Source organism: Leuresthes tenuis, unplaced genomic scaffold, assembly GCF_036924035.1.
Source record: "Leuresthes tenuis unplaced genomic scaffold, fLeuTen1.0.hap1 SCAF_12, whole genome shotgun sequence".
Classification (NCBI taxonomy): domain Eukaryota; kingdom Metazoa; phylum Chordata; class Actinopteri; order Atheriniformes; family Atherinopsidae; genus Leuresthes; species Leuresthes tenuis.
In genome coordinates, this window is record NW_027325366.1 from 18,520,735 (window position 1) to 18,546,381 (window position 25,647).

The following is a 25,647-nucleotide window of genomic DNA, read 5'->3' on the forward strand; positions in this document are numbered from 1 at the left end:
TTCCCGTTCTTCCAGGTCATGGTAATCTTAAGAGCTGGAATAAGGGCAACTAGACTTCTTTTTTCGTGATTCTTGGAAGATTTCACCTCTCATCCAAAAGGCTTCTTCAGTTCCGTACCAGTTGCTGGGGGAGTTTCGGCTTATTAGTAATTGAAAGACCGCTCACGCTTGGTGGGTCAGTAAGGTCACGTGTGTGTGGCTGACTGCGATCAGCGGCTCTCTCGTATGCGACTTCGGTTTAGATGTGAAGAGGCCTTTGGGACGAAGGGTGAAAAGTCTTCAAGAAAAAAGAAAAAGAAGTCAAGTTGCCCTCATTCAAGCTCCCAGGACCTTTGTAAGTGTTAGCTTACAACTTTGTGTAATGTGCTTCACTGGTGTCTATATAATCAAAAACATAAAATAGAACACGTGAAAACATAAAGTAAAGATTTGTGTTGCAAATTTGCAATAAAAGGTCTGATACACAATGAAATCCGCCTTCTTTTGTAGCTAACTGCATACTGTAGATTTTAATGTAGTACCGTTGTGCGCTGTTTCTATTTGCCATTAAGAAGTTAATGCTTGTCATAAATCCAGCTTAAACATTAATTAGCAAAATAAAACTGCTTGTGAGCAGTAAGGGGAAAATGGCACAGCAAACTCAATGCAACTTATCAATTTTCCTGCCTGGCCATACCTGTGGGGAAATCTTACAAATGTCCACATTTGCATAAGGTAAGTTAAAATAAACGACCAAATAGAGCATTTAAACCAACATTCAGACTGTCCGCAAAGTATTTTCAGTTTTCATCCAGTGCAGGATGGAGCTTAAGGAGCTCCGATTAAACAAATTAAACAATAATTAAATAAACCGCAAGTGGATATTTGAAGCTAAAACAAACTGCCTGATGATACTATGGTGGTTTTAAAACAGAATTGCAGTAACAGACACCATGACATATTTTTCCTACCGACTCTGTGGGTGTAGGCCCCGTTCTGTCAACAGCATGACAGACGTCTGACGTACCTTTTCATCCCAGCATCGTGTATATCTGACAAATATCAGCGTGCTACCCCACCTTGCATATTCCCCTTATCTTGCTCTTTCCTCTCCTCTGGCTCTGATTTGAGTTTTATCATCTGGAGAGATTTCAGATAACCAGAAGGCTAACTGATAAATAACTTAAAGTAAAATGCCAGGAGTTTGACAACATTACAGCATGACACGAGATTGGTTCACAGATTTTCATCTTCTGCTGCGATGATGCTCAGCGTGTCGACTAAAATAACAGCTGGCCTCTGTGCAATATCTATTTTAAAAACTGCACAATATCTAACAGCATACCAACATATGGTATTTTTGTCACTTTGCATGGAGTTGGTCAAAAGGTATTTACTGAAGGTGCATAAGTCAAAGAGACTGTTCAAAGTTTGCGAAGAGGCGTTACAGCACTGATCTCAATCAACACAAACTACAATGTACCACCGCACGCGGCACATCGTGCACAGCCTTCTTATTTTTATTTAATGCAAGGTATGTTTCAGTTTTTACAACTGTGTCTAAAGCACTGCTGCAAAGCACCACGACTGAAAGCCATTACCTCTGCTTGCTTCACTTCCTCGGTGTGGAGAACTGATTGGAGTCTGAGAATGTGTGCTGCGCCTGCACGATGGATTTACACACAATCAATAACAGAAAGTGCGGCCAACTCTTTGTGTATGTGCATACTCTCTGAAGCACAAAGACACAAACTGCACCGCGCCACACGCACAGCAATTGCACTTTCAGAAAACGCACACTGAACAGACGGGAAACACGAGCAGAGTGGAAAAGCATTGTGTAATTAATGCAGGGACCCGGGTACAATCCCACCAAGAATACCTATTGCTGTGTTTGCTTCGCCCCCTGAAGGGAACAGCAACGCTTTTGGTTGTGTTGTAGGGGTGGTTTCTTCAGCCCGAAGGGAAATGTTTTAGGTTTAACTTGAAGAAGCTTGAAGTGCCAGATAAAAAAATGGAAGGAGCGTCAAAAAAGACATTAGGATTCTCTCTGTGGGGAGAACGTACATCTTTTATAACTATCATTCAAATGGATGTTGAGATCATTTCCTTCTGGGCCAAAGTGACTGATGGTGTTCTAGAGCAGAGATGTGAAAGCAGCTTACACACACACACACATACGGACAGATGAACACACAGACAAAAGTGACAAAATGATACATTCATAATATTCAAACTAAATGATTTTGAAAGCCGGGATAAATGCACCAGAGGAATCAGGGTCTAAATCCAAGAGAAAGCTGCACAGGACCTGCTGATGTGTCAGTATTCAAGAGCACACTGACAAATAGATTTTACTTGATTTTATGTAACTGATGATAAAATCTAAGTTTGAAAAGATCCTAAAGTCATTAACGCCGATGCAAACCTATTCAAAAGACCTGACTTATAAACCGGTGCAGAGATTTTTCACATTGTGTTTTACTGGTTAAAGCCACGGACACAGAGCATCAGTACATAGTATTCTCTTGAAAAAGCAAGATGTAAAAAAAAAAAAAGTTAACCCAGCGTAGGTTACATGGTTACAAGGGCAACAGCTGCTGCTGTTCTTCTCCTGCCTGGCTTTGACGCATTTAAGAGATTGGTTTGGGAAAAGCAATTTCACCAAATGTCAAAATGTAACCGAGCCAGATGTTTGCATGTGACGGATAGAGATGGAGAAGGGAGATGAGGTGTACTACTCAGCCATAGGGCTGTGTGTTATTGATAATTTCCACGTTGACCCCAGAATATTCCTCCAAACCTCATGCCTCCTTTTCTTGCTGCTTTTCAATTTCTTCCATTCTCTAGTTTTTCTTGAACCTCCCCACTTCCCTCTCTGCCGTGCTTCTCTTTATCTCATTCCCCTTGATCTTACTTTCTGTACATGGCAAAAGATAAGAAAATCAATCACTTTGTGACTGTGTGTGTGAGAGACATACGGTTGTAATTACCCACCTGCCACGTCAGCAGACAACGTTTCTACAGTTTTTTAGCTAAAAACAGGTCTATCCAATCTTTAGTCGAGTCTTATTTGCTAATCTTTTTCTCTCTTGCGAAGTCACAACTTTTCAAATGAGTCACCAAAATGCCTCTCCATCGTTTTATCATTAATCATCACAATATGGAAGACACGGTGCTGATAATTATGAATTGTTTATGCAAGATAAAAGCAATGTTAGGGAAATGACTATCTGTCTATCAGCTAAATAGCGCTTATTTTTCTGAACCCATTTTGTCACAGTCTATCAATCTCCTTTCGCACTTCAGTCTGAGGGGCTCCATGAAATGAGAGCTTAATGAGAAACACCGACAGCAGAAAGCAATCAAGAAATTGACTTTTTTTTGCGAGTCATATCGGATTTAGAAATGAAGAAACAGCTTGAATCTAAAAGTTAGCAATCACATCTTTGTGCTCAATAATCCCTGTGTTCTCCAGGCAAAGGACTAACCGTTACCCTGACATTGTTTATGGGCGATTAGTACAAACTCTTTTCTTTTAAAATGTCTCTGTAGTACAGTGAAAAGATCGAGAAATGAGCCACATGATTCTGTTCTGGTCTGAGACAAAACCCTATCATTATTTACAGACAGGACATGAGCCAAGTCGAGCAGCAATCCTAAGAAAAACATGCCACTCAGAGCGCTGATACCGCCAAATAATACTTAAGAAACCATTGTAAAGATGTTGCAAAAGTTCATCCAATAACCTCCAAGTGGTTTGGTTGGATGTGCAAGTCAGCAGAAAGAAACAGAAACAGAAACAAATAAGATTTCCCACCACTCGGGGAGTCTGCTCGCAGTGAATTTGTCCCTCATGCAGGGACCTCTGTATATGAATTTTCCACTTCGTTTGAGCTCGATTCATTTCTTGCCTTGAACTCCATTAAGAGGTCAGAAGACCTTCAGAGAGCAAAGAAAACCGTACTAGTCCTGTACCACAGTGGAGTGTGGGCAACTAAACAGGGGTAACCAATTCATGTTGAGCCAAGAAACCCTGTTTTCAGTCCAACTGTTGCAGTGGTTCACCGGCTGCTCTCAGAGGCCCCAGCTGAATCTCAGAGGCAGCCAGGGAGCAGAGATTAACACATTGACCTGATGGGTCTGGCACAGATATGACCGGACAGTTGGGTAAATGACTGGCGGTCATGGTCATAAACAAAAGGAAAGGCCGTGAGGTTGGACGAAAATCAATTCCCCGTAGTGTGTGAAGTCCTTTTAAATTTCATGAGCTTATTGACAAAATGATGTAAAAAAAACAGCATTGAGCACATTTTTACTGGGCACTTGAGTGTAATCCTTACACCCAAGGGCTGCAGGGATGATAGGATTTATAGTCTGTCTGACAAAAGCTGGTAGAGCCTTTTTCCTCCAAATGACCCTGGATAAATGGACAAATGTGCACTGCCTGCTGGAGTTTGGAACAAAACTTTGAACTTCTTCTGGCAGAATTAGAGGGCAGATTTATGTTAAACGAAATGATGCATTTATCTAAGGGAGCACTTAGAAGGATATGTGTTGGAGAAAGACCGATAAACAGATAACTCAGCAGACTGAGGTCATTTGCAGTCTTAGAAGTGACCACCCATCAGAAAACTTTGCTTGCCAAAAACTGATTTTCTATTTTTGGAGCCCTCTTACTGACTCTCCAATACCTCGTAAACCCCGAAATCTGAAGCACTCAACAGCAAAACAAGACTAAATGATGCCTTCGGTGCTAAAACGGAGGAGTCTAAGCAAAGTAATAAAAAAAAAAAAAAGGGCGAAGCACTGGAAAAAGTTTAGAATAGCCAGATATAGGCAGACAGTGACACTTCTCAATAACAGCAGTTAAAATCATCTTCAAGTCAAACTAAAACGCTACGCTGGCTGTACAGATTGTGTTTGTCAAGTGATTTTCATTTAGTGACAACAAAATTCGTTCCAATACCAAATTCTTTGTAGAGTCAAGAATCAATAACAATTATTAGTCATTGTTGAAAAAAATAAAAAAGGGTCATTGTGTATAGAGTTATTTCTGTGGGCAGGAATCGCGTCTGAAGCTGAAGAGTCTCTCACTGAGAACACTTCAATGTTTGTTGTTTCAAAAGACCGAACGATTGAAGCAAAGCCCAGTTTTCTTGGCTCCTGGGCTAACATTACAATATAATAACGTGTTTCGGTTCATTTCTTGTGTTTGTGTCACAAATATATAATTAAAACAATGTAATATTAATGATTTAACCAACAGCAGTGAGGTCTAGAAACCAAATAAACCATATATATATATATATAAAACCACACATATAGCCTTTTTTTTCTAGCATTTGTTTATCTTTGAAGAATGCAGATTCTAACAGTGTAGGTGGCAGAAAGCAAAGCAATTGGGCTTGCTTTTTCTGCTGAGTAAAGTAACAAGAAACGTCTTTTCTTTTGAATTACAGACACCATCTCTGTCGATGTATTTTGGTCCTAGAAGAGAGTCTGAATTTTCTCTGCTCTCCTCGGTGGAGCGGCCAGCCTCCAGCACAGCTGCAGTGAGCAGCACCGTTTCGGCAACATCTGTGTACACACCGGCCTGCTGTCACTCTCTTATGTTAACTGTCTACACCAAACCAAAAACAGACACGCAGCCTCACACATATACGCCACAAGCACCTTCTTTGTCATCGTGATGAATGATGGCATCTTGTATGGCATCGGCAAGGCGGAAGCGGACGCGGTGTTTCTTGCGGTGGGTGGACGGCGCTCGAACCTTGATGCCACCTTGCTGGCGCGGAAGGTTCTTCTCCCTCTCGTAGTACGCCCTTATTTGGTCACAGCGCATCCTCCTGACCAGCCGCTGGCGCTGGCCTATGGGGAGAGACTCCAGCAGACACTGGTCTATCTCCATGTTCTGACGAAAGACGTTACATAGCTGGAAACAACCTAGAGAGAAAGGGAGAATGATAGACAAGGAGAAATAATGATAATGATTATGGGGGAGGACAAACAAATGCCAATCTTATTTATACCTCATCTATTTTGATTCGGTCTCTGATGAAGAGTGAGGAAGGTCATTCGGTAAAAACTCCACAGTCCGTAGTGTTTGCTCAAAAGCCTGATACTGAGCTAATGAGGCAAGGCTCATGTGATGAAACACACTAACGCTGTTAGTGTCACCTTCAGGTGCAACTGTGCATCTGTATTATTGTTTTGTGTGCTCCTATGTCTGCGTCAGCAGTTTGCCCTGTTGTGTTTGGGCAACAATTTAGCATATTTACTGTGGAAAGCACTTGCTGTCTGTTTAGCCCTGAGGTGGGTTGAGTGAGGGCTCGCAGCGTTTTAGGAGTCGTTTTCTCAAGTCCCGACAGACTGGAGCAACTCTCCTGACTGCGCGTAATCGCCCTGCCGCTCAGTGGAACTTAGCCAAACAGAAGTCATCACGAGGCAGCTGCTGAGCCTATGATGGTCTGCCTGGATGATTAGGATGTTCAGTGCTCGTGCGGCAGGTGGGCCAAGAATGAGATCACAACGAAAGAAAGAAAAAAAAAAGTCAAGAGAGGCCGAATTTACAGGGAAAATGATTGCTTTGAGTCGGCTTAAAGCTGATGTGGAACTGATAGTCCAAGTGACTTGACAAACTCAGCCCAGAGGACAAGCAAGATACAAGGACGAAGATTCATTTGCAAAGATGTGTCAGACGTGTTTTTCTTTGTCACACACCAACTTGTGTCTCTTTGGCTCTACTGTCATTTCCTTTATCAATCTCATCTTTGCTATTCTTTTTTTTTTTTCGCTCTGCTGGTGTAATACTTCCCTCCTTGGAGCGTTTTTCTCTTGTGGGTCTCGCAGTGAAAGCTCCAATGTAGCACTTTCGGTGTGTTTGTCACATGAACACTTTTGTTCAACCAACTTATCATAAAAGGGGTGAGTGATTTTTAATTCTTATACATCCCTTATTAAAACTTTTACTGGTTGTGTGCTATTTTTTTTTCAATGGGAAAATAACATTAACTTTAAATCTTCTCCAGGGGAAATGTTGAAGTTTTGCCTCGGAGTTTGTTTTGTGTTGTTGACAGAATGTAATCTAATTTCTGGAATAAACAGTGTTACACTTTATCGTACATGTCTCTTCCTGGGTTTGATTATAACAACATATCTTATAGTAAAAAATGTTATACCACCAAGTTTGGCAATAGTGCTTCCCTCAGAGGTACCTGCTGGCACCAGTGCTTCTAGTGTTATTCCAAAGCTCTGCTTTGAAAACTGTTCACATTCAGGAGTAAAAAGCTGGACATACAGTATTCCCAACAGATGCAAATGTACTGTTGTGACTTTGAGTCCGCTTTACACAGTGTGCAGCTGTTTTTAATCTATAAAGGCTGGAGGGGTGTTTGGATGAGATCTTTATCAGGGAGAAACAAAGACGTGAGCAGAAAAAAAAAAAAAAAAAGAGCTGCGGTGCTTCTGTGTCCTTATTTTCCTGTCTGATATACATCTACACATTCATTCAAACACCTGCTACTTCAACCCCAGTTTGACACACACACACACACACCCTGGACAATACATCAGTGCCATCTGCTCTGGTGAGACATGTGAAAAACAGCTCTTTTGTATGGAGGCTCCAGGCAGGGTGGGGGGGGGGCTCATTATCCCACTGTTCATGCCAGGTGCCTCAACTGTATCTTTTTTTAGGAACTTGGCTGCCACTTGAGCCGACACACACACACACATACTGTAAATCCCCCAGAACACAGACAACCTACCGCTTTATATCATTGCTCAATTTTGCCTCAGCCTGCAGTTATTGCCTCATTTTTGTCATTATCTCACATGGTGGCGACTTCATTTTCTGACGACCTCGTTGGCATGTTACTTGCAACAGTGGCGATGATGTTTGTTCAGCCTGTGCTCATAACAAACAGACACCTATTGAAGATGAGCGCACTGGTATTCTCAGCATGAACTCTTCTGTCATGACACATACATGCACTGTATCTCACTGCAAAGTCAGATAACAACTCAGACGTTTAAGAGCACAACAGTCCGGATGCATTACACTTAAATGGAGGTACAACAGAAGCGGACAGTGTCATTTGTTTGCTCGATGAAATTCTCACAGTTGGTCATCTGTATATGTGCTAATTGGCATACATTCTGTCGACATTTGAGTAAAAGCTGTTGATTATCATCATTTTTTTTTTTTTTTCTTACAGTCGATAATTCAAATTCCTGTCAGTATTCTCAGAAACCAACTTTTGCTTTCATTATTAAAAATCAGAGCTGTACAAATCAGGGTATGAATGAAATATGAACAACCCCTACTGTAAAGACCTTATTCAAATTTAAAGAGACCACACCTGCAACAAATGGCATAGACTCAGCGTCAGTAGACCTGACACGTTGTTTTCTTGATGGAAATGACCACGAGCTCATCGATCCAGCTTCTAGTAGAATAGCTGTGCCACACGCAGGTTAACATGATGTTACTTGCTTATCAGTGTAATTTCCTTTCTCTTATTTTACCACTTCCATGTACTCATTTCTAACTAAGATATGCGTCAGTCAAGCTAGCAGCGCTTCACCTGAAAGTGGTCGAATGGGAAGTTTTCCTGAGTTGCAGTCTGCATCCTTGGCACCCAGAGCCACGTATGTGATTTCATATGAACATGAGTGTTTATGTGTTTATGTTTAAGGGGCTTTAATCCAAAATGACTTACACGGATATCAAATCCCAGGTAGGCATAGTGTAAGGGGTCTTGCCAAATGACCCCTACTGGAGGGAGTACCTTTTCATGGTGGTGTCTGAACCTGGGGAAACCCACATGAAAGGCAGCAATCTTACCACTGAAATGGAAAATGTGCATGTGATATCAAATATGTTAAAAGTTCTCATGGAATTTTGCTTAAAGTTTTTATATTTGTGTTTGTCACATGAGGCTGCAGATAAAGCACTGGATGACTTATTTTCTGTGCATATGTGCTTTGTAATCAAAAATAATTTGACCCAGTTTTTACAGTGTACATGAAAGTATTTAAACACCATGTCGCAACCCTGTTAAGAAATCATGTATCTTTATTCAGTAGTTTTCAAATTCCCATTAAAGGATGTCGTCTCTTATTGATGCCAAGAGCAAACAATAGATGTTATTACCAGCAAACATTTTGGCTTGTTAAAACAGGCCACAGCACAGCTCTGGGAGTCTGTTTTGTAAAGTCCACCAGAGGTCACTGGGGACAGGAAATGGAACGGAGTCATCGATGACAAAGTTTGCCTCATCGGTGCTACTTGTCAAAATATCTGCTGTTAAAAAAAGTTTTAAAAAAACATTTACAAAAAAAAATAAAATAAAAAATCCAAAATCGTTCAGGAAAATATATGCACCAGCTGCTCAATAATAAAAACTGTGTTCAATAACTTGTCAATCAGTTGTCAATATTTAAATGGTAACTTGACAGAACCTTCAGTGAAACGACAAACGGGTGCTGACAAGATTACAGGATTTCATCCAGGTTCTATCTTCAGTGATAGTTCTGTCACAAACTATCAAAGTATGAGGGCAAGATGCATCTTCCAGACTAAAATAATAAATAATAGATCAGTGCCCCCCCTTTAACAGTCTCCTCTCCATTACTTGGCCAGTAGTCTGATGAACACTAAGTGCTGCAATAAAGACAAATCCCAAACACACTGTCTCACTGTTTTGTCAAACAGTGATGTGCAGTGAAGGCAGTATTTCTGCCTTTGCGGCACTGTTCCTTGGTTTGGTCTCATATACTGCACTTATTCTTCACTTCTGTTAGTCACGCGCATCCATCCTCCATTGAACTTACCTTCAAGGCTACAGCCACATAATCCCATAGACTCCCTGCACATGACAAACGTCATATGAGATGACACACTGGTGCAGACGTGACTCACAAACAAGACAGTGCTACAGTGTAGACACTATGTCATGGAGGAAGGTGCGTAAGGTTGAAGCACCAAACAAGAAAAGCTGAAACGTAAGGAAAAAGTTCAGGTCTTGTGACATAAATCTATTCATTTACAGCAGAGGTCGTGGCACGTTATCAGTTTCTACTGATTTGTCATGACCTGCTTTCAACAAGAGGCTAAATAGTGTGGGTTGACACATTTTTCCTGAATATATTCAATTCTGATTTACAAGGTCTCATTTGACTCTATTGCATTAGATTTTGACTGGATATGAAAGAAGAACAAATTGCTTTTGTTCTGCAAGACTAATGAAAACGAGGCTTCATGCACAAGGAAAAGGCATACATGAAATTTAGATCTTAGGATCTTTTGACTAGATATTAATGTGAATCATTCAAATTAAGGTTGAAATGGGACAATGTATTATTCAAACCCAGTTGATGAATCCTAAAATAATGATCGGTTGATCAGAAGATTCCAAGGGGCAGTTACTTATTCATATTCCAGTTTTCAAAAGACATAAAAATCTAAGAAGAAAGAATCACAATTCACTGAATTACTACTTCATTTGCATATAGTTTTTAAGAAACCACACCTACTTAATACTGCAAATCGTTTTCATTACATTTTCTTGTCTGGGAACAACGTTTGCACTTAACAGGCACACAGTGGTCACTCCTAGTGTGTGATAAATGGGTGAGAACTAATAAATGGAAAGTGAATGAAAGTAGGAAAAGACAGTAGCTCTGATGGGAAATGCGGCTGAAAGATTCTGAGTGAAATGGAAAGAGCGGTGAGACAGAGACAGAAAGCATGGGCTTTATTCTCCTGCCATCCCTCTCCAGGCTATCAGTTATTGATTGAATGTAGAATATCCCATGCGGGCTCCAGCTAATAACACTGACAGCACAGCAGGAGCTTGTAATTTAGAAAATAGCTTGTATACTCATACTCATACACACACACACACACACACACATGCACACACACACACGATTAAAACTGCAGATGCTATAAATATACAGAAAAGGGATAGGGGTGGACTGAGGGGGCAGACAGATACAGTTCTCTGAGTCATAGGCAGACTTTGATGTCCTGCATCCCCTTTATTAAAGAACTCACTCATCTGCCCTTTTATGCTCCCATGCTCCTTTTTTTCTTGCCATTGCCGCACCGGCATCTTTCTCACCCATTCCTCTGAGTCTGCTCGTCCCTCTTTGCAACACTTGGCCACGTTCCTCATATGTCACTCATTCCATCATCACATTTTCCAATACTGCCATTTCCTCCATCTCTCGGTTGCTCCTCCAAATCACCCTCAGTTTCTCTCCATCTGTCCCTCTCTCTCCGAAATGGCTCTCTTTATGTTGGTCTGCCGGTGCATTATGAACATGCCAGACATTCGTGGGATGTGCATCTTTGCGGCTTCGTTTAATCTTTTTTTTTTTTCTTTCCCCTTTGCTGCTACCTGCCGCATTCACCGGTCAACTTCACACATCTGCAGCAGCTCTCTGCAGCAAGCACACACACCCACTTATTGCACACACAAGTGCACAAAAATGTCCATTTTAAGTTTAGACTCTCTGTGTGTGTGCAGCATACAAATTGAATTATTAAATATGGGATTCATACACTAAGACATTCAGCATATATGTACAGAGAGAGTAAATGCTAATATAGCTGGCACATACCTACTATTGAGGTAGGTACAACTACAGTACTATGCAAAAAAAAAGAAAAAAAAGAGTGGCTGAATGGCTACTTACAACATTTGATGAAATGGTAGTGAGACATGTTCTGGGTAAGTCAGACAGTCTGCCAGGCAGGCACAGAGATAGGCGGGAAGTCAGTCAGTCAGGCGGGCGGGCAGGCAGGTAGTAGGCAGCTACAGGTTCCAGAAAAACTAACCAATGCAGAGCTCGTAACTGGCAAGATGCATTATTAATCTGGCTCCCTGCATGCTATCCAAACTCCGTTCCCTCTGCATTATTCAACACCAGCAGTTGAAGCTCCGGTTGCAGCTCATGCAGCTTCTACATGCACACAGTCCCAGACTCACACACATCCTCGCACTCACTCACAGACATGCACTCTCTCGGCCAACCCGTCAGCAACGGGGAGCTGCGGATGTTTCAAGCTCCTGTCGCCCACAGCCAGATAACCGCTGCACAACGTCTTCCCAGCCATAGCCGACACACGTGCTCCTCTGGCGTCATGACTGACAGCCGGCTCATCCCTCCTCCTGCTCAACACACCCCCATGACGCAATGCTCCTCACTGCCTTACACACCCCCCTCCTGCTCTCATTTTCCCACAAATACACGCACATATGAAAAGACGCATGCTATTGCATGCTTATCAGGTCTACCCTCTACCTTCACAGCCAAAGAAAAAAACAAAAAGAGGCAGGAGTGGGAAGGTTCTACGGATTTAAATGAGAGGAAAACCGAGATAGTAAGGGAGGTTGCTTCAGAAAACAGAGATGTTCAAATAAAAGATTTGAACATAGAGGAAAGGCAGATACAGCAGGGGGAGCAAGAGAAAGATAAATAACCAAGAGACAGGGAGAGAGGGGGCGCTTTATATTTGATAGAAGGACATCTAGCAAAGGAGAGAGGAGAAGCTGCTGCAGTGCGGCTTTTGATGCGGTGACAGGTTAAATGCTAATCAACGCTCTTAAAATGGCTCAAAATTAACTACTGATAAGTACAGTTTACGACACTGGTGCACACACTCACTGACACACACACACAGTGACACAATGTAAATGATGTGCTTGCACTGCTACCGTGTCTGCAGGGAAAAACTCTGGTTTAAGGCAGATTTGCACAAATGAATAAGTTATCCTTGCATCAAAAAGAGCGTTTGAACAAGAACGGTAAGAATTCAAGTATGAATGAGGTGAGAGTAAGTGACTAAGAATGAAAGGTGGGAGGAGTAAGAATGTCATTGAAGAGAGACTCAACAGAGCATGCAGCATGCGACTAAAGCAGGATTTAGAAATCTGCGGCACGTGGCTCGCACATCTACAGGTATCACAGCCTGCTCAGTCGTCTGTGAGAGAATCTGAGCCATTATTTCACCACTGCTGTCAAACATGGGCATGTGGCGGTGGAATAAAAGAACACGAGAAGCTGGTGAGATTCAGTCTGTGATGCCTGCAAAACGCGGTGAGCTCGAAAGGAAACGTGAGGAAGACAACCCGGGGAGCTGGATGTGTGTATGCGTGTCAGATGTGTGCCTGGATGCTCGAGTAATTTCTGTCACAGGAAATCAGGTCAGAGAAACTTCTTGTTGCGTTTAGCGCAAGTCTGTGCTTTTACTCAAACATTTACTGGGGGAAAAAAAAAAAAATCAGTTGCCCGCTTCATGAATACCATGAATGCCATGAATGTGTGCGTGTGTGTTTGTAGTTGTGCGAACATCTGCTCTAAAATTTCACAACAGTGAGGCAATGATATGTCACACAGCTTAATGCATTTACACATGCAAACAATTCACACATTCTCTCCTTTGGTGCTCTCGGTAACTGGGTAAAGTACTATTTTTAGTGAAGGATAATACATTGAATGTCACATTAATGCTTCCCCCGTGACATACAAACTGAAAATGGGACTGAAAAATACAATGCTTTTCCATTTAGATGCCATTCAGCATTAACGCCTTGTGAAATCCTGTTATCTGTTCCAGCAGCAGGACACCATTTAGATGGTGGTGACTTGCTGGACCAATGAGACAACAGGTAAAATATGGTCTCAATGCGACGCATCGTGATAGCAGGCAAGTGCTTTCTGATGTTATAACAGCAGAATAACGGCTTGAACACATTCACAGTGTCTACCTCTGCAGTGACAACTGGGTCAAGCACCTAAACACTGAGGCTGATGGAGGGCACAAACAGAGTGAAGACATGGTGCACGACAGCTCTTCTAATGAGGAAAACCAGCAAATACTAATGATGAACTTTTGCAAAGAGAAAGTCATTGACAGTGTTTACAATGCTTAGATCAGAACAGTCCCAATGTCTGAACTCAGTTCAGCCTGTTCCAAGTATGACCTTCAACGGTCAACGTGATCAGAAAGCACTGTTCACATGGCCGTGTGGTTCAGAGTTACCATCAGAGTATTACCGTCCATTTAAACGTACCCACTGACCGTGTCTAGACATTTCCTCTTGCCCTTGTCTGTCAGTAATTTCTGCCACACTTATGCTATGAGATCAATCTCATACGTTTGAAGGAGTTGTGTTTTTTCAAGTTCTCTTCAGAAATTAACAAAAAATAACCCTGACAGCCCTACTTGATGCAGTATAGGCTACACGCTGAAACTACCGCTCCATACAGCTTCAGGTGAGATCTTTTTTATTTTTAGACCTCTTGCTGGGTGTTTTCTTCCACAACCCAGACCAACTTTTTGCAGACTTTTCTCTTTGCGTCTCTTATGTCCCGTCTTTGAAGTTACATTGGTGGGAAACTTCTTAAGAATATTACACTGTTAAAACAGGGACTTCAGGATCGTTGATGGTTGCCTTGAAGCTATTGGAGTAGCTTTGTTTTTCTGCACGTCTTTCTAACGTTTTCATATAATTGTCTCGTCTTCTGCAAAAATAACCTGGAAATAATATAAAAATTAACTGGAGCAACACAGCAAATATAGTTTATATAGTGATATAGTTTTCTGATAAAGTCTGACAAGGTTGCCTTGCCTGCAGAACATGTGGGTCACCATTTCTTTAACTTCTTATGTTCATACTATGAGTTCGCATTCAGTTCAAACTCAAGGTTGCGAGCATTTCTAGCCAGTACTGTAGCGCATGCTGTCATTGAGATTGTGCCTCTCTCTCCTTCTGTAAAGCGCCGATAAAGTTCACACTGTTGCAACTTCTGACCCACAGAAGGTGGAAAAAACAAGATTCTTTTTAACGCAGCTGTCACTCTGCCCTCTTAATCTTCAGCCGTCAATCAATAATCCAAACATGTACCGCCAACATTTCCATCATGCGTGTGCAGGCGAGTTCTTCCATGCGATCTAATTAATTGACGCCAACATTTCAGGATGCCTGATGCAGGAATGGTTCCCTGATTAGGGCACAGCCAAAGGCACTTGGAATGTTTTGGCGATGATGCATTATATATGAAAGGAGACTTCTTTGAATTATGAATGAATAATTTGTGATATATTTACACAAACTAGTATTTATGTTCCTAAACAAATTAAAAACATAGAACACTACTTGCATGAATTAATGATTGCTCAGTATGATCATACAAATATAAACCTTGTGTACTGGCTGTACTATATGATCACAATCTCTTACTGAGTCTCTCATCGCCCACACACACCGACTCTGAAAACCATCCAGGCTAATCCAGATCTACTCATCTACGTGTTAGCACCTATTTGTCTATGTTTTCTTCCCTTTTCTACCTGCATTGTCAAAGTAATTTCATTCCAATTTGGTGACTTCCAAGCAGCATTAGCAAGTTAATAGATGAGAAAATTCATGAGAAAACGTGATTTCGTCTACAATGGAGACATGAAAGATGACAGAAATCCTGTATTGTGCTGAGAAAAGCAAACAGGATTGGTGTGGTATTGGTGTGGTAAAGAAATGCAACACAAAAGGCAACATCACGAGATACTTGCAAAAGGACAAGAAGCATTCTGTAATATCTATAGCCGATAGTATTTTGCGTGTGTGTAGTTGTCCCCCACCAACACACACACACAGACATAAAGCTCTGAACTCGGATATCCCTGGTGACAGTTACAACTGCTCTGTGGCAGGATTTTAAATTCCTCCATCATGTCACCAATGCTTTCCTCAGTACACATGATGGAACTGGAGCCACACTACGGTTTACAGTTACATCCTAAGTGCCTGAAACCCCTCTTACAAAACAATAACGATGGGTCCCGCATATTTGCTTTTAAATCTTGCCATCTTGTTGGTGATGGCATTTTTAAGAGCCTCTGGCAAGAAACATGCTTTAGTCCAGACTGATCAGATAACATTTAACTCTCTGGATGCCGGGTTAGCAGTAGTACTACAGCTGTTTTATTATCTTTGCTCATTTTAGTATAATTTACAGTGTAAAAGATTATTTGGTGTCATAATTTTTCCTGTTAGGGTGGCTTTGCTTGCAAGTTTCCTTCATTTTTGTAGCAACTTCGCCAGCAAAATCAGTTTATTTTTATGTTAAGAAGTTACCAATGTAAGTATTATGTTAAGCCTTTACTGGAGCGCCTTCTGTTGGATCACAAAGCAAACTACTTCGAATGGACTGAAGAACATAGAATATATATATTTTTTATTTCAAACGAGGAACTTGACCTCCAAAGGTTCCACACATTTAAACAGATACATGCCTGGCCATTTGTCCCATTTGTTTTTATGTGTGCACTGTTTAGAATCACTTCAATTTAACAGCTGTAACACCAGTATACAAATGATTATAAGTATCTACAATTTTTATTTTTCAATAATATTATCATTGTGTTGCTCTCAAAGCATTATGTTATAGTTTATTTATCATTTATTTATGGAAGCCGCTGCAGCTACAGCTTGATGTGGATATCCTTTAAATGTTAACTTGGTGTTGACTGCAAAAGAGTTCAGCATAAAGAGTCACGTGGTTAGAGTGACGTGGAAAAGAAAAATAAATGGGAAAAGTGCTGGACAGTGAACAAAGACACAGGGGGTGGATTACATGACAGCTATGGATGCATCGTCACTGAAGCTAACTCCAGGGAAAGTAAATGTAAGCTAGCTGAAATGAGAATGGTGAAATAACTTTGCCAACCATACGTTAATTACTCTTAACTTAATGAATTACTCTCTCAATTACTGCGCGCAGTCACGATGCGGCTTCAGGCTCTTAGCAAAGCTGAAACCCCTTGTTTTGGAAGCTTAGTAACATACAAGAAATGACTAGGTTTCATATCATCTTACTATGCACATTGGTGCAGACAGTCCAAACGATAAGCATGATAACCTGGATAATTTGTGACCAAATGGTACAAAACAACTGAACAAAAGTCCTATTCAACTGCTCAAAAGTGTGTAATGGAACATCCATGTGGTTACAATAAACTGACCTTCTGACTGCTGCACACTGCAAGTGTTATGCTCGTCTTCTTATTTCGCTCTTGAGGTTACGGGAGTCATGTACTCATGTCTGATTACACCTGCTGTCGTCTCACAACACCAGACAGTCAACCCAGTGTTTGCTTTCCTTCTAAGTCTTCGTGTCTAAGAGGAGCAAGGCACTGATATCATATCACAGGCAAATATGTATGTACAAATGTTTAATTGATAGCATGAACAAATCAGAGTTGCACCAACTCATTCATTTTGAATGGACTGATTAGACCTGTCCAATTTTTTGACTGGCACTGTATATATGAATAAACATTCAAGATGAAGCTGCTAACCAGTCTGTTCTCATTTGTAAGTCACTCTGGATAAAAGAATCTACTGAATGAATAATGCAATCTTCCTATCAGTCCATTATGGCATTATGGTAGCCAGCTTTGTGGCAAGGGAATAAGCAGCAGACAGATAACCCCTGTATTCCTGTCATTTTATTGTTCGAGACTCCTGAAGGCTGAAGGAATGACTGAGAGGGAACACCGGTGTCATCTTCCGAATTATAGATGGCTGGAAGATCGGCAGACTGACTCAGCTTGTTATGATTGCTGGACAAGAAGAAGGAAAGGACATAGTAGCGTCAGGACTTTGGGAAGAGAAGCTGTCATTGTCAAGGCAACTTCAAAGACAAATGAAGGGAATTAGTGCACGACAAAGACAGGAGAAACAGAGGGGAGAAATTGACAACTTATGAGTCAGTTTCTCTCCTTTCATCCTTTATGGCATTCAATGTGCATCACTTTTTCTGCCCATATTTTACATGTTCATCTCACAATCATCTTCTCTCACCTCAAATCCCTCAAATTGGAAGAGAGTCCAGCTTTTGCTCTGCCTTTGTCTATCCTTTGCCTCCCTCACCCTGAGCTCCCAGTGCCAAGCAGCCGGCATAATGGACAACACTGGAACATAAAGGATGCGCGCGAGCCTCAGCGAGAGGCAATCAATACCCCAACAAACAAAAGGAAAGCACAAGCCAGCATGTAACAGCTCTAACTCGAGCTGCATTCAATGAAGACACAGCGTCCTCCTCTTCCCTCTATTGTGTCCCCCGATGGCTGAGGATGAAACCAATGACCACTGCCTGACACACAAACACAGTTCTAAAGAGTCGCAGGAAGCTAACAGAGTTGGCTTCAACCATTAAGCCACATCGCCACACAGCTTATGTTATCATGCTACAGTCGGAGTGGTTCAAACTCATATACCTGCTGTTCATGTCATCAAATGTGCACAAACAAACCAAAAAAATCTCTCAAAACATGCATCACTACATTTAGTCAGCTGTTGGTAAAGTCGAGGTAGCCTGTTGCAAAAAAAAAAAGAAAAAAAAGACATGAAGTCATGAAAGGGAATGAAGAAGACAAACCTATCTAATTGCTGAATTAGCAATTACACAATTGAAATCCTCTTTTCTCAAGTTTTTTTGGCACCTAACTACTTCAACATACTTTTCAGCAACCGAAACACCAAAATATTCAGCTCACACAGGAAATGGGTGCCTACATCTATGACGATGACAAATATATCAAGCTTTCTTTTTTTGTTTAAAACTCAACTTCAAAATGTACTTCCCTGCACATGCGTTCACTTAGAGACACAATTCAATCTTTGCACAGTTTAGAAAGCATGGCGCTCTTGAACTGGCATTCAGACGCTTATTATCGTCAACTGTCTGAACAAAAGTCACACTCAAAATTTGATGGCCCATTCAGCTAAATTCAAAGTTTATAATGAGCCTCTGTGGGAGTTAAATTAGGAAGCTACAGAGGAGCAGTTCACTGAAGGAGTGACGGGGGGTAAAAAATAATTCTCTTAAACCTGTTGCTGTGACTTCAGCATCGAAATGTGGGGGGCATCTGTCTTCTCTTTGACTTGATACCCAAATGGACTTAGACTTCTTGTCCCAGAGGCCTCTGAATCACATGCAACTGACCAGATGAAGTCGATACAAACTGATGAAAGGCTTTTTGCTCTATTTTCAACTTTTTTTTTTTTAAATCGTAGAAACATAAATTACCCATTAACGTGTTCAGCAAATCATTGTTCTCCCTACTGTAGCAAACCATTTTCAAAAGGCCCATGGACTGAGATGCACTGACACAGATCTCACCGGAAATACTATAACTTCACAGTGAGTTATGCAAGTTGGTGGCTGGTCAGTTGAAAATGATTTGGCAGACAGGCAGCAACACACAAACAGACACATGCACTTACACAATAATACACTAATGCATAGGAGGCCGCACATACAGACCACGCAGCACACGAATACCTGAGCACAAGTCATGAAATATATATATACATAATCTCCAATCTTACTCATACAAAGAAAACACAAACACCTCCTCAAGTAATCCCAAACGTTTGTCTTCTCAGCTCTTCAGGTCACATTTTATCCATTTTTTTTTTATTTTTTTTTTTTAAATACTACATGGGTTAGAGATGTTTCTTGAAGTGGTTCTGCCGAATTGCATTTTACTTCCTTTATGCAGCAGCATATAAGCTTCAACTTCTGGCACTACTAATATCGCAGGACATTCAGCATACTCGTACATTTCCATTCAGGTCTTTAAAAGCTTCTTTGAAATTTCTACTCTTCCAGCAAGTTAAACGAAGATCATACAGTTCGCCGAATCCAGCAGTCAGCTCGCACATCTTTTTCACAGTAATAGCATTCTCTGGGTAAATAAACTTCTAGCAATGTTTCCGTCGTGTTCAAAGTGTGTGTGTATGTGTGTTTTCTTAATACAAAGACAATCAACAAGAGCAGAGGTGAAAATGAAGACGAAAGCTGCTTTCACGCATGAGCTCTTAACACGGTCTGCCGAATCAAGTCAGGACATTGCAGGTAATAGAAGAAACAACCATTGTAAGCACTTTTCTTTTTTTAAATGTCTGGACAATTAACTTTTCTGTTCACACATGGGTTCATTCAGCCTTTACCAGCACTTTGTACTAGATAGCTGCCATGCTAAGGTATGTCAAGATGTCTTCTTTGACCTATTTGGATACTTGTCTTCTCACATTGGACTGTAACAGGCCACACACCTACAGTCTACAACTGCGCTGACACACAGGGTCTCAATTCTATTACATTCTATTACAATGTAAATTCTTCAATTAAAGATAAAAACATGTTGCCAAACAGCAACAATTTTACATTAAATTAGACAAATGCAGCTAAAAAAAAAGAATTTGAAAAAAAAGATCATAGCCCGCTATAGTGATACGTTTTGTGTCTTATATCCTCATTTACACACAAATGAGCTAAATAACACTGATGTTACAGCGGTAAGAATGCAGCTAAAGGTGATCCTAAATATAGCCCCTTCCTGTAACAGTGTTTGTAGTGACAGAGGCTTCAAAAAAGATGCACAATCAAAGAGTCACTCACACACACGTCGCTCCTGATTAGTAAAACAGTGTCCTGAAGATGATTCAGCCATAAACTGCAGGGTTGTTATTGTTCAGTCATTAAACTGAAAAGAATTCAGTTTAATTGTATCCAATCAATCTGTACTGTCATCTGCCAATGATGCTGGCTGTTGAAAGTAAAGGATTTACACTATGAAGGCAGAGGTAAGTAAATCATCATGTGCTGTGGATGTAAAGCTGCTCTCTGTCTCATTTTGTTAGTTACATGGATTAATATCAGAAATCAATCATCTACATCTACCTCAAGATGAAAATCAACACTCCACTTATGTTATCCAACAATTTAGCAAACAAGAGAGTGAATTCAGCTTCTCCACTCCTTTCTGCTTTGCGGTGGTGATCATACGGAGCAGCGGTGTTAGGTGAACCCAAAGGTTCGGCTCAGTGATTGGACGGGCTTACGGGAGTCACTGAAGAGAGAGAGAGTGTTAAAGTGCGGAACAAAGTGGCACAGACACTGGGTGAAATTGTGAAAATATTCCTCCCGCTTTGTCGAAGACAGCAAAGACAGCTTTGCCTCGAAATGGTGGGGAGGAATTCCATGCAATTTCAAATTCATTTAAACTTCAAATGGAAAAAAGGGACGGCCCCGCAAACTACGCACACATGCAAGATTGCAGATATTATATGTGATCAATATTGTATAGGCACAACTCATCTTGTCACCAAGTAACCACTCTGAGACGGTGCCTCATCTCTCCTATGACAGAAAGAAGAGAGTGAAGGTATATCGAGTCAAACTGAAACCCGCTGCGTAACCAACTCACACATGGAGAGATGCAGAATCAGAGGCCCAAAGTGGAATGGCCTAGATCCGGCATTCGATTTACTTGCAACGCTGGGGAAGAAGAAAACAAACAGAAAAGAAAACTACATCGGGTTGTGTTTTGCTGCAGGGCAGGTTTGTTCTCGAAGTAGAACAAAGAGAGATTGGAGATCTTGCATGGCTGTCTGCTACTGACCCACTTGTGTCCCCAACCATGCTATCCAAAAAGCTGGCAGACTCATGGACTCAGCTGAGCTTTTAAACTGACTCAGAGGTCGTGCCAGCCAGGCTTTATATTATCTGCACGGGAGCCCTTTAAACACCCACACCCGTTCCACCTAATAACACCTACCATCAGCCAAGAGTTTCTCATAAAAGAAACTGGATACACAGAAATGCACTGCAGCCCACACCTGCAGTGCAGTTTGTTTCTGAAATTAAGTTGTCAGAAACAGCCTCATGCATATTCATCCACTTTCATATTAATAATTGATGCCCTGAGCCGTCCAACTGAGCTGAGGCCGGACACAGCGATTACCCTGAGAGTAATATTTCTCCTGCTGTGTTTAAAACTTAATATTCCGCCTTTTGCTGCCGATTCTCAGTTATTACCATCTTATCAGTCTGAAGTCATGTGCTGAATAAAACAGGATCATCTGGCTCAGATAACAGCTATGTGACCTCATGCTAATTCTGCTGTTCACATTAATCACTTTGCTTGCTCTAAACCCATCAGAAATAAGAACCAATTGATCGTCCTAGTAAAGGATAATGCTTTGCAAATAACAAAAATGTTAATCCTTTGACCGCTAATGTAATCCGTTACATCCCCGTCCTCCGTCTACACACTGAAAGCTAGGACTGACTTTGCAGCGTTATCCCATCCTTCCTCTGAAACCCTTTCGTCCTACAGGGGTCAATGTGGGTCAGCTTCTCCATTAATCAGAGAGGAAAGTAAACGGCACAAGCGTTGCCAATGAACTCGTCACGGAACAGCGATGCACTGAAAAGGAAAATGCGACCCTAAATCCATGGAGTCAAGTTCAGAGCTCAACGGTGAAAAAGGCTGCTCTAACATTAAAAAACAAACAAAAAAAAAAACAAAGAAGTGGCAATAAGGGAAAAAAAAAGAAATCAAGTTGTTTAACAGCTACACCACCACTAGATCTCTCTCCTCTAAACTGAAGCCCCAACATGTGGCAATAAACACTTTTACGACAATTAACTTAAAAGCACGGATTTTGGACACAGACATCTGCCTTCCACAGTCAGCTGTTCATTCCAAGCCAGAAACACACACATTCTTCCGCAATAAGCGTCTCTGTTATATTTAGACCCATGACAACTGCATGGCACATCTGCCTCTCCTTCCATTCCCAATGACACGCCGGGAGCGCCTCATGAAACACACGGACACACGATCTCCCTCCATGCCCGACCCGCACGCTGCTAAGACCTGGGGAGAGTTTTATGAGAAGAAATAAAACAACAAAAGAAATCCCTCTCACAGCCACCGTCACTCATTATCAACCTCCACTGTAAGAAAGAAGCAGAGAAAAAAAAATAGCCGAGCCTTACCAGAGAAAGACACTTCAACGGCAGACGCCAGTGTTGTACGGAGGGGAGAGAAATGTGTCGCGAGAGTCGTCCCCCCCCCCGTGCTCCACCACCAAATCAATTTCACACTCCCTCACCTCCCCACCACTCTGATGTCATTCATTCATCCCCTTCACGTAGCCATGGAAACTCTTACTCCGCTTGTAGCTGTAAATTCTTGTACATCTGTCTTTTTTTTTTTTTCTACATCCCTCCCCCCTCTCCAGACTCTGGTGAGCCCAACCCACTTACTCCATATGAGGGGTGCAGTTAAACCCCTGGACTCAAAAGCATCCGCCCCCTCTCAGTCCTCTCCACTATCAGATTGAGGAGCTTTTTACAAAAAAAAAATCAAAACAAAAAAAAAACAGACCCCCCCCCACCCCCAGAAATGTAGGAGGAGTCTGTATTCACCTCATGTAGCCTGCATGTTGTGATAAGTTTGAGGTCATATGTGTGCTGAGTTTGTGAAGGCAACCCAATGACAAGCAAATAAAGAGAGACGCAATGGCGCCCGAAGAAGTTCGCAAAGACATCCCCTCGTTTAGATGTGAGCCATTCCTTCTGCACACAGATAAAAACGCCACAACAAAAATAAATGCGTGCTAAAGGCAGACGTACAGATGTCTGTGTCTGTTAGCACTTACTGCACACAAGCCCAAACCCTGTAGCGTAGAGTGCCGTGATGAATAGTTAATGACTACCACCATCATTAGTATGGCGCTTCACTGCTGATAAATCCTATTCTGACCTTGGCGGAGCGGAAGAAAAACCTGACCATCATCACATTCTTTATTCGATTAAAAGCCAACGTCTCCACCAGTGCGCCTGCAATCTAAGCCACTTCTTTACAACATCCACAAACTTAAGCTGTTCATCTATACTCTAGTTCAATAAGTCGTACCTTTTACCACATCTCTGTGTCCACATATCTGAAACGTTATATTTTTTATATAAACACACACACACATATGTAGAGGAACAGATGATAAAAACTATGACAGTAATGTCACTATCCATATCCACTTCTCAGTGATAGAGGAAATTATCATCATAACAATTAGATTTTTTTTTTTACAGAAATACTAAAGTAAGACAGTGAAGGGCACCTCTGGAAAATGGATTTCTTCTTTGTTGCCTATAATGTGTTTTTTTTTAATGAGCCTCCTGTGCTTTCTTCCTGGAAAATCTGTCCATCTGTCTGCATCAGTGCTAAAGCATCAACTCTTCATATCTCTTTGTTTGTCACATAATTACTGGTGGTCCTATGCAAACTGCATATGCATGTTGTACTGTTCTGGAAATAATCAACAACTGGTCATGAGGGGACAAAAAAATACAATCAAAATGAACATATACAAATGATATATAAGAAATGGTAGATTTCTTTTTAATCCAAATATGGGAGAATTTATCTTAAATCTAACAGCGTTACTCAGACTTAGACTTTCTGGGCTGTAAGCCTCGAAATGACAAGAATATATAACCAAATGTCCCATGCATTCCAGTATAGAATGGGAGTAGGGTTTTCAGCGAATATTAGAGGTGTCTGTTTTTAACTCGTTTCTATTTCTTCACGTTGCACTCCGTAAACACAAATCTCCCACTAACGTTCGAAAAAGCCCCGCTGCGCTCATGGAGGCACCAAAGTGTGAAAAGGAGTTGCAATTGTTTCTTTAGATATCAGAGCTTCGAGACAGAGTTCGAGTGAATTTTCAGTCAGAGTGACAGAACGTTGCAATTAACATCACCATGGCAACTCCAACTCTGACTTAAAACTCGCAGCTGCTGGACATTTGGTAATCAACAGCTTCTCGGATCAGTTTTAAATTATTTTAATCAATTTAGCCTAAATTATTTGGCATCAGTACCACCGCAACTTCTCCCTTCACCCTGGTTAGCAGTGAATCATGTTTGAATTCATTACTTAAACAGACCTCAATTGTCGGCTATGCTAATTAGTATTTCCAGTGATTTTGACTTAAAAATAGCCCACTTGACTTCTCAGCATGGCAAAAACACTACACGTGCTAATATGGCATCACATTTTACACTGTTGTCTTACCTCCCTATTGTCCACTTTTTTTTAACCCACCATTTCCACTTTTCATTTAAAAAAAAATAAATTAAATAAAATCTTCCAGGTAGCACAATTTTCTCAACTGGAACAAAAAAAAGTCTGGCTCTAAAACCAGCGGTTAATTCTTGTAGTGAAACCCCACTCTCGCCCGTAGTATACCAACAATATATTCCCGTGGGCGGTGTTTGCGTGGACGATTTGAGCGTGACACGAGCGGCTGTGCGACTCAACACTGAGATGACCGAGGGAATGGCAGAAATACAATTCCGTGGGGTCACATTTCCAGTTTCTCGTCAACCTTCCTGAGTTGCTGCTTATAGCGCCTGCTCTTTGGATGAACGTCTTACAGTTGTTCTGAATACTTGCTCTGTGAGCAGCTATAATGATGATGACAGAGCAGACGAGAGGAAATTAATTCAGCAAACTGCAGGAAAAAAAAGTAATACATTTGGCAGTTACTCTACACTGTAGAGTCTACAGTCTATTTTACCACAGCTGGTAACCATAGCAACTGGAACAATCCGCCGTGTACAATGATGAGTTTTGATTTTTGAGGTCAGTTCAGGAGGTTTACAAAGTTATAGATTTGTGTGTCATACAACGTTTCATATGCCACACAATCCATAAATCTCCCTTTATGAGTTTTATTATAGACTGTGGGCGATGATGATATTGAAACGACTTAAATGTGAATCTGTTAC

The 25,647-nt window shown here is 41.2% G+C and overlaps 1 protein-coding gene across 3 annotated transcripts in view; it reads right to left on the bottom strand.

The window, feature by feature from the left end:
* myo16 (myosin XVI) overlaps window positions 1-25,647 on the bottom strand; it is a 97,535-nt gene that overhangs the window by 67,378 nt on the left and 4,510 nt on the right. For 2 of the 3 annotated variants that reach the window (XR_011917948.1, XM_072396897.1), the window contains exons 1-2: window positions 11,686-12,096; window positions 5,656-5,925 (exon numbers count right to left, since the gene is read on the bottom strand). Coding sequence is in view for 2 of the 3 variants with exons in the window: in XM_072396897.1 (XP_072252998.1) it covers window positions 5,656-5,925; window positions 11,686-11,713 (298 nt within the window). In the remaining variant the exon portion in view is untranslated. Of the gene's footprint in view, window positions 1-5,655; window positions 5,926-11,685; window positions 12,097-25,647 lie in introns of those variants that run through there. The other variant, XM_072396898.1, reaches the window with a different exon arrangement.